General features: G+C 46.3%; 2 protein-coding genes across 5 annotated transcripts in view; one reads left to right on the top strand and one right to left on the bottom strand.

Moving 5' to 3' along the window:
* Window positions 1–7,871, top strand: part of DSTN (destrin, actin depolymerizing factor) — a 52,156-nt gene extending 44,285 nt beyond the window's left edge. Inside the window, exons 3-4 of the mRNA XM_008141112.3 lie at window positions 4,308–4,384; window positions 6,635–7,871. Coding sequence (XP_008139334.1) covers window positions 4,308–4,384; window positions 6,635–6,744 — 187 coding nt within the window. The 3' untranslated portion in view covers window positions 6,745–7,871. The remainder of the gene's footprint in view (window positions 1–4,307; window positions 4,385–6,634) is intronic.
* A 4,323-nt stretch (window positions 7,872–12,194) lies between these two features.
* The window catches only part of RRBP1 (ribosome binding protein 1), a 70,586-nt gene continuing 68,846 nt past the window's right edge, over window positions 12,195–13,934 (bottom strand). For all 4 annotated transcript variants that reach the window (XM_054724135.1, XM_054724138.1, XM_054724139.1 and 1 more), the window contains 3 exons: window positions 13,812–13,907; window positions 13,242–13,385; window positions 12,195–12,759 (listed from right to left, as the gene is read on the bottom strand). In XM_054724135.1, the coding sequence (XP_054580110.1) occupies window positions 12,721–12,759; window positions 13,242–13,385; window positions 13,812–13,907 (279 nt within the window). In that variant the 3' untranslated portion in view covers window positions 12,195–12,720. The remainder of the gene's footprint in view (window positions 12,760–13,241; window positions 13,386–13,811; window positions 13,908–13,934) is intronic.

Here is a 13,934-nt window from a genome sequence, read left to right as displayed (position 1 = left end):
TTTGAGATTAAGCACGAGTTAAAAGTCACATCTGTATCCCTCATTTAATTGTATTATGCTACATTTCTTGATATGGAATTCTTACATGAACTATGTTCAGCTTCCAGGGGGAAGGGGGAAAGGTAACAGCCTCTGATTTGGGGGGAGTGAGGGTGCTCTTGATACTTTGGCCTGAGCCAGGGCAAGGCAAGGGGGTGCTTAGCTCTCAGTTGTGTGCCACCAGTACCTTGGGATGTGGGGCTAGGAAGTCAAAAGAACTCTGGTTTAAAGGATCGTAACTCCAGGTCACACCTGTTTCATTTCAGCAAGCCTGTTGCACTTGACTAAACAAAGATGTGTGAGGAATATAAATATGAGGTCTGGGTGCATGTATTAGGGCAACTTACTGTTCTGCAAGACTGGCAGCCGCATATATCATAATAATAAAAGGCCAAGAGGCGTCATGACCAAAACGACCAAACAGCCAGTCACCATGAGGTGCATGGAGCACTTCTTGGGCCCTCCCCCATGGCCCACAGGCCCCAATCGCAGCAAGGCTGGTGGCCGGCGGGCGGGTGGGGTGGCGGGTGCAGCTGCGAGCTTGGCTGCGAGTGCAGCAGGCGGGTGGGCTGGGCTGTGGGCAGGGCATGAGCGTGGTGGGCGGGGCATTAGTGCAGCAGGTGGGTGGGCGAGGCCGTGCGATAGCGTGCGTTGGGCCTCTAGTCTACACTAATAAAAGAGTAAGATGCAAATTGACAGTACCTTCGCGATGCCTACCAGCCAATCAGGAGTGAGTATGCAAATTAACCCAACAAAGATGGGTTAATTTAAATATGCAGGCTCGGAGCAGCCGGGGGCGGGGAGGGACGCAGGCGTTCCACACTGCCCCAGCTGCTCCAGGCCTCTGGGCAGCGTGGGAAGGTGGAAAGGCAGCTCTGGGGCGGAGTGAAAAGGCAGCTCCGGCCAGAGTGAAGGTGGTGCCGGCAGCCAGGGTAAGGAAGGCCCATTGTTGCACGAATCTTCGTGCATCGGGCCTCTAGTAATACATAAAGACAGTAGTTAATGAGACAAAAGGAGCACATTTCAGATTTGAGTGAAGGTGCATTCATTAATCTTAATTTCTGTTACATGCCAGGTATTGTGTTATGGCCTGGGGAAACAGCTATGAGTAAAACAGGTAAAGTCAAGAATAAACTAGAGGCCCAGTGCACAAATTTGTGGACGGGTGGGGTCCCTCAGCCTGGCTGGCAATTGAGGCCTATCAGGGGGCCGGTCGGCCAGGGGGAGGAACCACAAGAGGTTGGCTGGCCATGGGATGTTGGCTGTGGGAGCACACTGACCACCAGGAGGCAGCTCCTGCATTGAGCGTCTGCCCCCTGGTTGTCAGTGCATGTCATAGCAACTGGTCACCTGGTTGTTCGGTCATAACGGTTGCTTAGGCTTTTATATATATAGATTATTGTATTATTTTCCATACAAACAAATATAAGCCTAATTTTGCCCCACCCTCCCTATATTTCCTTCATTTGCTCCTGGTTTTTATACTTTTTATTTACTATGACAATGATCCTCTACATGAAAAAGCATTTGGAAAATAAAAGTAAAAAGAAGAAAAGGAAATTCCATGTTAGTGCAGTGTTTTATTTTGTACTGTTGCTTTTTTAAAGAAAAGGTGAAACCATTCGGAATATTCCATAACAGGCTGTTTAAAGGGCCCAGGGAACAGCTCTTACCTAGTGTTTTTTTAAATCTGGTCAGAGTAAAATCAGAGCAGTGAGTACTTTTTCCTCTCCCTGACCTATTCTGCGTAAGAAAAGTACCCACTTAACTTTGCAGTTCAAACATTGGCCAGACCTGAGGTTATTGTTATGACTTGCCTCCCTCCTTTGACCTTAGGATTGGGAAGAATAAGCATCTGAGAGACATAGAAACTGTCCTTTTCCTGGTTCCCAAGAATAGAATCTCCGCGCTGTGGAAGTAGACTAGGTGAGGTCCATGTCAGCCCATGGTGTTAAGGACTGTGGTACATCCTGGAAATATGGCAATGAAAAGGAGTTAAGTGCTTAAAAGTATTTAACAACACTCCATTTATCCTTTGCTATCTTGGTAGTATGGAGTGGAGGTGGGCCTGAGGGTAGGTGGTGGTGTGGGGAATGATGCATTCACAGATAGCAGTTTGCATAGGATAGGATTTTTCTGTCAATTGTTAATATTTCTGGTATTTTTCAGTATTGCTGGTGAAGAAAGTGGTGAAGCATATGCTTTGCTTCCAGTGTTCATTCAACATGGGGCCAGCACAAAAAAGTCTTGTAAATACAAGATAGTAGTAAATATTGACAATTAAGGCATAGCTATTGTTGAATTGCCATTAAACTTTAAAAAAGAAATCCTTTTTTAAAAATATATTTTATTCATTTTTTACAGAGAGGAAGGGAGAGGGAGAGAGAGTTAGAAACATCGATGAGAGAGAAACATCGATCAGCTGCCTCCTGCACACCCACTACTGGGGATGTGCCTGCAACCAAGGTACATGCCCTTGACTGGAATCAAGCCTGGGACCCTTGAGTCTGCAGGCCGACACTCTATCCACTGAGCCAAACCAGTTAGGGCAAGAAATCCTTCTGATATGTTTTATTGGTAGACTAAGATGAAAAACAAGTAGTCATGTGGTCAGAATTTGCTATTGTAATAGACATAAAAGGGGTAAGAAAGGAACTTTTATTTTATAATATGTTCTTTTAAAGAAAATCTGAAGCAACAATGCTAATATTACTAGCATTTCTTAATTTGGGGTGGCACATACTTGATTTACAGATTATTCTTTGTACTTCTCTGTACTTTAACCTTTTGCACTCAGATATCGAGTGTGACTCGACATGGTTAGCATTGGTAGCAGCTCTTTTTATACTCTTTGAATGTATCAATAATTTGAAATATAAAAAAAATCCAAATAAATAAGTTTGTATGAAAAGAAACTCCAGTTTTTTATTCTACTGCCACGCTTTGTAAAATCTGGGGTACTTAAAAAATTAAATCCCGAGTAGAATAAAGGAATCGAGAAAAAAAGCAAGCGAGTGCAAAAGGTTAAAACTTTTTCTAACCAAAAGGGGTTAAATCTATCTATCTATCTCTCTATCTCTCTCTCTATATATAAAAGCAGTTGTCATAACGGCCATAATCACCTAACAACTGGTCACTATGATGCCCACTGTGGCCAGCAAATCGGCCAATCAGGTAGTGGGGCCGTGAGGTTGGCCACTGGCCCCACTACCTGATTGGCCGATTCCCGCTGCTGGCCTGCCCCTGATCAGACTCTCCCACCCCATCAAGAGCTAGGCCTGCCAGCCAAATGCCCTCTCCCTTCCCCCCCACCCCGCCCAGCTGCACCCCCATCAGCCTGCCCCACAATGATAGGCCCGCAGCCCCTCCCCTTAGCTTGCTTGCCCCTGATAGCATCCCCCACCCCAATAGGGCGCGGGGCTGGCCAACCAACCTCCTGCAGCCCCTCCCCCAGCCAGCCATGCCCCCAATGGGCCCCACCACCCTGATCACCATCCCACCTCAATAGGGGGCAAGGCTGGCTGGCCAACCTGCTCCAGCCCCTCCCCCCAGCTGGCCATGCCCCCGATGGGCCCCCACCATCCTGATCGGCCTGCAGCCCCTCCCCCCAGCCGGCCCCACCCCAGATCGGCCCCCACACTGCAATCAGAGGCAGGGCCGGCCGGCCAACTACTCATGGCCCCTCCCCCAGGCCATCCCCACCCCCAATCAGCCCCCCAACTCCAATCAGGGGCAGGGCCACCTGGCCAATCACCCGCAGCCCCTTCCCCTAGGCGGGCCGGCCAACCTCCCGCCATCTCCTCCTGAGAGGCCCTGTCCTGATCCATCCTAATTGGGGCTGGGTCAGGCAGACCCCACTTGTGGGCGAATTTGTGCACTGGCCCTCTAGTCTTATATAAAAGTTGTTATTAGCCTAAACTCAAGCCTTTATTGATTAAAAAAATTTTGTTTTTATTTTAAAGAAAACAAATTCAGTAATATAGTGGATTATCCAGTCAGTGTTGGTTCTTTTATTCTGGCCCCATTAATCTGATTTTTAATCAGTAGTTCTCTACTTTTTTCCCACTTGGTCAGCCTGAGCCATTCTGTATTTGCCACTTGCAACCGTTCTCTATAAGAAGGTGGGGACATAGAAAAATTGTATAGTTAGGAAAACTCTCCCAGGATAGTCTGAGGACCCTTCCCCATTACTGATATAAATGTGTAACACGACGTAAATTGTACTTTCTCTACATCAGTTTTTTCATTTTTGGCATCTCTTTATCCAGGGCACCAGAACTAGCACCTCTGAAAAGTAAAATGATCTATGCGAGCTCCAAGGATGCAATTAAAAAGAAATTTCAAGGTATGATCTAGATTTGCTTCCAAATACTTAGAGGCATGGTTTGTCCCTGAAATGGGGCTGTATCTTTTCTAGGGAGCACCTTATTTTCTTTGGAGAGCCTTGCCATGAAGGGAAGCACTGACAGTTTTGAGAAAAAAACCAGAAGGTTGAACCTGGTTTTCAGTGTGTCCTCCACCTTGTGCTGGTCACTTGGGGTCTGCGGGCCCATATTTAATAACCTCATTCTCTCCACAGTGTATGTCACTTGTTCAAGCTGGTTTTAAACTCGTTTGAGATGCTGTCAAGTTTTTCACATAACACATGGAGACTAATTGGTTTACAGTGGTCATACTAAATGATAAATTTGCTCTTGTCTTTTTAAAAAATACGTATTTTTATTGATTTCAGGGAGGAAGGGAGAGGGAGAGAGAAACATCATTGATGAGAGAGAATCATTGATCAGCTACCTCCTGCACACACCCGCACTGGGGATTGAGCCTGAAATCTGGGCATGTGCCCTGACCAGGAATTGAACATAGGTCGATGCTCAGCCACTGAGCCACACTAGCTGGGCTGCTCTTGCCTTTGACTGTAGTTAACATAAAGTGAAAAAGGAAATGCTTATAAATGGGAAAGGATACTTTTATCTCTAGCTTTACTTTGGAATGGTATAATTTTAGGTAATTGACTCATCTGTAGCCAAAGGAAAGTTCCCTCCTTGAGCTGGCCAGTTATGTTTGACTTGCCCACTGGGTGATTGGGATCCTGATGAGATGGCCTGACCATACTGTCTCCAGCCAGGAGGAGATGTTGGTATGCTGGAAAGAGCATGGGGCAAGTGCCCAAAGGCCTGCATTGAGGGCTAAGCTTGTCATCTAACTGCTGTGTGACCTTGACCAAAACTGCTAAACCTCCTTGGGCCTTGATTCTCTCAGCTGTGGAATGCCATCATATTAATTGTGCGAGCTTAGTCTCAGAGGTTGCCCTACCTCCTTCCTGCCATGGCTAGCTCCAAACAGCTGGGTGAGCCAAGGTTATAAGGACTTGGCCCAGTGTGGTTTTTGTTTTGTTTATTTGACTGTGACTGACTTTCATGTTCTTGTAGTTGAACAGGTTTGCCCTAGCTTGTTTTACTTAGGAAAGCAACATTCTCGCTTTCTTTCCTGGAACCTGCTGCTGGGTAGTTCAGGCCTTGCAGGTTCTTCATGCCTTCGAGTTGATGTTGGCCCATTCCCCAGAAGTGTGTTCACCAGTTAGTTAACTGATGTTTTAACATGACTCCTTAGCTTTAACACTTGCACAACGTAATTGAAAGGATTCAGGGTGGATTCCTCATCCTTATTCTGCATTGCCTTTCAGTAAAAGTGCTACATACACTTGATCTGTTCATATTAAAGATGGCCACCTTGTCACCTTTTTCTAGTGAAACCATGACTGGTTTTCTCCAATCAGTCCTAAGTGGTCCAAAAGCTAGCTGACCTGTTATGTTTTAGCAGCCTAAGAAATTGTCTTAAAATTATGGAAAATCAGAAACAATGTAGGTATTTACAAGATTGTTAATTACAGAGAAGCTACTGTATGTAATTCCATAATTGAGCTCATTCTTCAGTGGGGTGATGTAATTTTTCTGAGAAAGCAATTAGTAACACATTTTATAGTTTCCATTGTGATAGAATTCTTTGTGGAACAAAAGAATGCCATTTATAAATATTTTTACTCTTCAACACAGTTGACTAAATCAACTGCAATCAAAACATCATATTCATATTTTTACTTATTTTAAAAAAATATTGCTAGACTTGCTTTTTAACATTTTATTGAAGTACATCGTATCTATAAAAACATATATTATAAATTATTGTAGAACTCAATGAATTTTCACAAACTGACCTAATTGTTGTTTCTCGATTTAATGACAGTAACCCCAGAAATCTCACTTCTGCCCCTTCCAGTCACACCACTTCCATTTACTCTTTCATCCAAAGAATACCCAATATTCTGGCTTCTAACAGCATAAAATAGCTTTGGCTGATTTTGTGTTATATAAATAGAATTATCCAGAATGTATGCTTCAGTCAGCATTGTTTGTCATCCATTTTTATGCATGTAGTTATAGATTATTTATTCTCATTACTGTGTAGTATATTGTTGTTTGTGTATACCACAGCTTTTCTATCCATATTGGAATTGATCTTTTAAAACAGCTTGCTATCTTAGAGAAATAGGTAAACTACTGCCATAATTCTAAATAGAGTTATTTTTCCTCCATAGGCATAAAACACGAATGTCAAGCAAATGGGCCAGAAGACCTCAATCGGGCTTGTATTGCTGAAAAGCTAGGTGGATCCTTAATTGTAGCTTTTGAAGGATGCCCTGTGTAGATCATGGTTCAGTGCCACAAATCAAAAGCTTCCATGTTTAATGTTATCCTCTTGCTATATAAGTAAAGCAAATATGTTTAGGCCAGAGTCTCACTGAGGGGGAGCTATCTTGTCATCTGTTAGAGTAAACTAAATATTCTATAAACATGTGCAAAAGGCCCTAAATAAATCTAAAATCTAAAGTTCTATTGGTATGAAATTAAATTCTTATTGGTCAAATGCCTGTTTTGATGAGTTGGCTTGTAAAGATTTTTGCTAAGCTCCTTTTTAATAATGCAGTTCACAAAACAGTGCAAGGTCATATGAAGAGAACTATTGCATCTTTGTTAACTTCAGCAATTACTTTGTTTCTTTAGCTTAGAGAATTGGTCATAACCTGGTTATAATTTTTGCCCAAATTCTTTATTCTCTCTTGAGTGAAACTGAATAATGGAAAATAATTCTCACATGTAATAACACTAATACACTAACTACAATAAGATTAAGTCAGGCAGTCTTTTAATTCTACCAGATGTGTAATGAAGACTGTCTCAGAATTGTGAATGCTTATACCAGTAATCAGCGCTGATCTTGCAAAGCACTATTTCAAGCACGTAGTTGGGAGTACAGGAAACAACTCCTTGCACCTGTGGTGAGCTCTCCACTTACTAGATGGGAGACTGTTCTGAGAGTGACCTTGCATCTAGAGAATCATGTGTCCTTAGGAGAATGTGCAATATCTTGTAACAACCAGATAAGATGCAAATTAGCATTCCATTGTAATCCGCTTTGTTAATGAAAATGATAAAACAGTATATTGATAAGCTGGGACACTTGTGAAAACTTTGTGTCTTCTTCAGAACTTTGTTTCTGGCACAATAAGGTGGGGAAGAACATTAGGTATATGATTACTCTGGGGCCTGGGAGAACTTCTTAATTTCCTAGAGCAGTTTGTCAACCGTATGTGAAATGGGGAGCAGGTATGACAAAAGATGACACCCATAGAAAAACTGCTACCTGATGACACTTGGAAATGATTGTCTTAACATCACAGACATAACACTTTGAATAATATAGAGATGCATAAACAGTTGAACTTAGAAATAGCTGTATTGGCTTTATGTAATAAAGGAAGCATTTTTAACTTATTCTCTTGTGTAATTATTCACATTTGAGTTGGGTATAAAGGAAATTGTCTTCCATATATGGGGCAAGTTATGGAGGTTTGAGTATTTCGGACAATTACAGTTAAGATCACAGCTCCCTCTTCTTAAAAAATGAGAAATTTGGTATAAAAGTTGGCAATCTTTCTTATTCCAAATGTTAATCCAAATATCAGGCTTTTATCTCCTTTGATTTATTTGAGGTGCAAAAAAGGCTTTAATTAAAATACTGTTCAAAATTGTCTAGAAAATAGTGCTGGTTACTGGTTTACTGATAAGCTGCTTGTCATTCTTTCTTGTTTTGCTATTTGCAGTGCTTTTAGTGACTGTGTATATTAACAGGCCTCTTGAGAAGCATTGCAGGCCCAGGGTTGGCCTACTCAGAAATCAGCCATGTAGCTAGAACCAGATATTTGGTCAAGGAGCTTTAGAAAGTATTTTCTGTGGTTTTAGCTTGGACATGTGATACAACTTGGTTTAAGCACCACTCCGAGCAGGTGCGCATCTGTCTGTGTGATGCGTGCTATGGCAAGAATTTCAAGCAGTGTGCAGAGATATAATGTAAACATCTACCAACACTTCACTCTTATTCCAGAAATTGGAAGATGTTAGTTATCTATATTTCTACATAGGGCAAGTTTTGAGAGTCTTCTTATATTCCTGTGGATGGGGCCCAAGAATCCTGCTAAAGAAGCATTCCAGGTCACTCTGATGCCAGAGTTTGGAACCTTAGCTGACATTGGTAAGAATAAAACTGCAGTGTACTCTGCTTTCAGCAAACATACTTACATTTTTTCAAGAGTCAACACATGACAAAAATATGTGTGTGGAAAGCTAAGGGTTTATCCAGTAAGTATTCTTTTGCCCTAATTTCTATTGGCAGCAGATAAAGCCACTACTAATAGAAATACAGAATTTGACTGTGAAGTTTGTTATTTCAGAGAACATTAATCTGAGAAAACAGTGAACACAATGACTTGAATAACAGAATTAGGCTTGAGTGGTTTCTTTTGCAGAACTGCCCACAGTGCTGGCTTGGTCCACACACAGGAAATGCAGCTTTTGGTTCTTGACGGTTTTGTTGTTCTTTGAACTGTCAGAGACTAGATATGTCCAAGGACACATACATCACTTTCTCATGATTTGGGGCATTTCTGAAAACAGTCTCCAAACCAAGCTCTGGTAAAAGGACCATTAATTGCATTGTGGTGGGGCGGGGTCCAGGAGCCAGGCTCACGTATGATTTGAGCTGTGTTTGGCTGGTCAGGGCAGTCCTTGGGCTCTGCAGTTCTAGAAGGGTAGCAGAAAGGGGACTTACCCAGCCTGTAGCCAGTGCCCTCAGAAGCCAGCCTGAGGTCAAATAACTTGCCTAAGGTCACACAACTCAGGAGTATCAGAACCAGGGCAACTAGGGTCTTGTTTTCTGGTCCTTAGCGCTTCTCCTTGAATCCCCAGAGAGTTCATTTCTAACCTGGATTTCTAAGGTTAGATCTTATTCAGTGCCATGGATGTGACTTGAACTGGGACTTGAACAATTCTTTTGTGCTTTGAATCTTGTTAAACCCAAATCTGAAAGAGGCTGAGAGAGAAGGTATTTGTGGAGTGTGTCTAGTCCCAGCTCTGCTTGGTGGTGGTCTAAGCGATTTTCAACCTGCGCTGCAAGAGTTTTTACGTGTACTACTTATTTGGGGGCACTGACCTCTTTTCCCTTAGATTGTAAAAAAATGACAGCCATCTGGTGTGTATGAATCAGAATTATACCTATTTTTGTCAGGTCATCAAAAATCTATTTTTTGGTGTGTGTGCCGCAGTTTTAGGAATTAGTGTGTGTGTACCAGGGGATGAGAAAGGTTGAAAATCGCTGGTCTAGATGAGCAGTAGCACTGTGCCCAGGCCGTGGCCTCAGAAGCCAGGCTCTGGGAGAGGAGTGCTTCCAGTTAGCAGGCCAGCCAGTGCCTTTTAGTTGGCAAATGCTCCAACCCAGCCTGGGTGATTCCTGCCTCCACACAACTTTATTCCAAGTGACTACAAAGCCAGGGGTCCAGTGCTGTAGGGGTGTCGTGCTGTACTTGCAGGCCAAGACCCGGGAGTAGCCAGGACAATGAGCCAGGCTCCCACCTGTCAGTTCCATATGGTGGGACACCAGGGGCCTGTCAGCCTCTTATGTTTATCTTTTTTCTCCTTCCCCAGCCTGATGAAGCCTTGCCCAGAAACAGCCCTAGCAACAAGGCCCAACTGAAGCCTGGCAGGTTGCCTGGCAAACTTGGGCTCCCTCTGCTGGCCTGGGAGATGCCACTGCTGGGCCTCGGGGCTGCTCAGTCCTTGCTGGGTTGGAGGGAAGAAGGCCTGATGTTGGGCCCTCAGAGCTTGAGCCCCAGGTAACATTTTCCTGAGTCTCACAGGGCCCCACACTCTGCACTTTTACCTCCTCCTCACAGGAAGACACTGGGTCCCCACCAGGTGGTCTGAGAAGGGAATAGGGAGTAAGCAAAATCCAAAAGCAGCCATTTGGTACCCCCAGGGTTTCTTGTGCCTTTCCTTTCTGAGGTTCTCCCATTCCTGTGCCTTCAGAGGGCATCTGCCCGGCATAGGAGTTCTCAGTTCTGCACTCAGTGAGGCAGGATGGGGAACTTAATGGAAATGCAGGCCCCCAGGCCCACGGCGGAAACATAAGGAGGATGAGTTGTGCCCCTGCTCCTGCGGCACAGGGCACACAGAAAGTAGTGTGAGGGGCCACAGGTTCGTGGGGCTCAGCGCCACTCTTTATGGGGTCTGAACATGCCAGATGACATTCTCCCTCCAAATGACTCCCAGGCTGCGTGATGCACTGCCAAGCATTAGAGATGTGTTTGTAACCTGCCTGACTTTTACTTGGTGAGCTACCTTCTTTTCATTGGGATTGTTTGCAAAAATGGGAGGTTCACCTCCCATGGGAACTGCAAGATTCACCGGAGAGCCAGAGGGTGGTAAGTATTAATGTTACTTCTTCCTGCTCAGTCTCCTGGCCAGGAACCATGACATCCAAGTCCCATGGGCTCCCCTCCGCTTCAGCCCCAAGTTTTGGAATAGGTACAATTGTCTTCCCTTGTCTAAAAAACCTAGGTGGCTCCTACCTACGGCCCTGCCTGTCCAAATTGTAATGTCCCCTCAGCCTGAACCCTTCTTTCCTTCCCCTGACAAATGCCTTCTGGTCTGGTTAACTCCACCTCCAGCTTAGGCTCACTTCTCTGGGAAGCCTTCCCAGAATTTCCAGCTCCCTGTTCCCAGTATGACTGCAACACACAACGCCACACAGCACAGGGAGGTGGCCCACAGACCAGGCGCTCCACGAGAGCTGGGACCACGACTTGGTGTGCAGGTTAAGATCAGCACTGTCCGGCTCCTGGCAGATGCTCAAAGTGTGGGGGCTGAAGGCAGTGAAAGGATACACAGTGCAATACTTCCCAAGGTCTTGAGATTCTCATGACAACCATGCCAGAGGAGTCTAACCCACCAGCCGAAAGGTTGCCTTTCCTTGGGAGCCCACCATCCCCTCAGCCATCCAAGTGCTCACTCCCCAGCCAGTGAGACCCCCTCCCAGGATGCTGAGGGTTAGGAGATGGACATGGGATAGTGCTTGGTTTGGGCAGCCCCTTAACAGAACGGCTGACATCTGCCTCCAAGAACCCAGGCTGCTCAGTTTCACCTTCCAATCCTGGGATATTTCAACCCCTCCTGTGACTCAGCCTCTAAATCCATTTTTTGCTTAAGCTCCAGGTTCCTATTTTTTACAAAGTCTCCGACACACCTCTTGACCCAGTGGTTTTCTGGACCATGCTGTCTTGGGCCACAAAGGACACAGAGGGTTGTGAGTATCCCAGGAAGTCTCAGCTGGATGCTCCAGCCCTGGTTTGCCCCTCCTGAGGTCATGGATGTTTGTCCAAGCCCCAGCCAGAAGGACAGAGACCCTCTTATTCACTCAGAGCTCACAGCACACAGCAGCCTAGGCCACCCACAGCCCTGCTCAGGTAACCTCAGATCCTCAAGGGTGGGGACCACAGTCAGTGCATCTGGCCACCTGGCATCCAGGGCCTGCTCCTCCTGCCTGGTGGACACTGGGGCCTGGGAGGCACGATGGGGAAAAGTGCTGGGGACCAGGAAGCAACGCATTTCGTCCCCACTTTAGGCTGAGCTGCCAATCTCTGACTTCAGAGAAACCAAGAACCACACTTGCTCTCTCTCCTAAGGGATCCAGCCCCTCTTCATTCCTCAGTCCAGGCACAGAATGAAGCCAGCATGGAAGCCCCAGAAGAGCAGACGAGACCGCACTGCCGGGCAACAATGTTGGTTTTAATGGTATAACATCCAGGAGGTCACATATCAGTTCTGGTTGGCAACTTCTTCCAGGGGTGAGGGGCTGCTGCCTGGCTGGGCTGGGCCCCTCCAGTCTGTGCCACAGCATTTGAGACTCACCACCTGGTCTGCCCACCTCCTGGCCCCCGACCCACGAAAGACAAAACAATTGCACTGATCTCGACATACAGACAGCCAGAGGTCCCGGCCTCCCCAGCACACACCCGGGGTCTGTCACAGCTGATAAGGGCTTTGGTGTCTGCTCTGTGGTGGTCCAGGGCTCGTCCTGGGGAATAGTGTTTATCGAATGTGACAGGTTCTTTTACAAACGGGGGTTCTGGAAGATCTACTTCTGTGGTTCTAAGAGACTTTGTCTCTAATGGCTTCTCTCAGAGCCACTGGAGTTGGGCCTGGATAACGCTGTGTTGGTTTGTGTATTTTTAAGGAATGTATAAGGCATTTTGGTAAGTTGAACAGTAACTTCTTTTTCCACAGAGGAGACTCAGACAGAGGTGCCCTCCTTTGAGCTGCTACCATCGTCCTGTGAACAAAGGGCAGAGGGAGGGTAAGATTAGGGCTAAGGAGCCAAGAAGACTCACCCCAACTCCTAGGGACCTCCAGTTCCCCTGGGTTAACCCTCCACACCCCTCTACGCCCTTCGGAGAATACCCAGCACATCAGAGAACCAGAGCTGACTCCTGGGGCTGGCAGAGATGCCTCAGGGTTTGTGGGAGCTGAGGGTTCCAAGTTTGGGTGAGGACCTTGATCCCACAGGCCTTAGGCTGGCAGTGGGTGTGTGTGTGTGTGTGTGTGTGTGTGTGTGTGTGTGACTGCTTCTCACAGAGAGACCCATGGGTGCTGCACATCCTGATGCTACCTTCAGAAGTCTGTCCCCACGCCTTCTGCCCCAGGTCTGTGACTCCTTTTGGTCCTGCATCCAGGAGTCCTGGGCCTCCAGCACCAGGCCCAACCCTTCCCAGCAGCCCTTGAGAACCAGTGGCCCTGCATGGCCAGGACACTCACTGATTTGTCCAGCTGCTCCTGCAACTTCTTCACTGTCTCTTTCTCCTTTGCCAGCTGCTCCTGGGTTGTCTTCAAAAGCCCCTGTAATTTGGTGGCTGCACGTCCCAGGTCACTCGTTAACTTCTTCTCTTTTTCTAGTCTCTCCTATGGATCAGAGGGTTGAAGGGGACCAGCCTGCACATTGGGGAGGTAGGAGGACGCTGTCTCCTGCTCACCAGACCGGCAGTGATGATCGGGAGCTGACAGGTTACCGTTAGGCCTGTGCCTATCTACCAGCACTGCCAGCTGTGACAGTGGGATGTTCTGATGTGCACTGGACAGATGTGGTGGCTGCTAAACACGTGCAATATGGTCACTGCGACTGAGGAACTGAACTTCAAATTGTGTTTCATTTAAATTTAAATAGCCACAGTGACTAGTGGCTGGCGTATATGACACTGGAGGTTTAGGGACTACCCCCCAACGATCAAGTTAGGCTGCATCTGCCTAAGGGGCCGCAGGATGGCTCCTCTCCCATTCCTGCTCCAGGTGGTGACAATGGGAAGGCAGTGCCCAGAGCTGCCCTTCTACCTTCAACTGTGTGGCTGCCTCTGCATCTGCTGAGTCCAAGGCGCTGGCACGGAGCTTCTCCAATTCCTCCTGTAGCCGGCACGCTGCATTCTGAGCCTTGGCAGAGAAGGGGCAAAGGGCTTA

This window comes from Eptesicus fuscus, chromosome 12 (assembly GCF_027574615.1).
Source record: "Eptesicus fuscus isolate TK198812 chromosome 12, DD_ASM_mEF_20220401, whole genome shotgun sequence".
Classification (NCBI taxonomy): Eukaryota; Metazoa; Chordata; class Mammalia; order Chiroptera; family Vespertilionidae; genus Eptesicus; species Eptesicus fuscus.
Note: the sequence above shows the minus strand (reverse complement) of the source record. Positions and strands in the feature narration are given on the sequence as shown.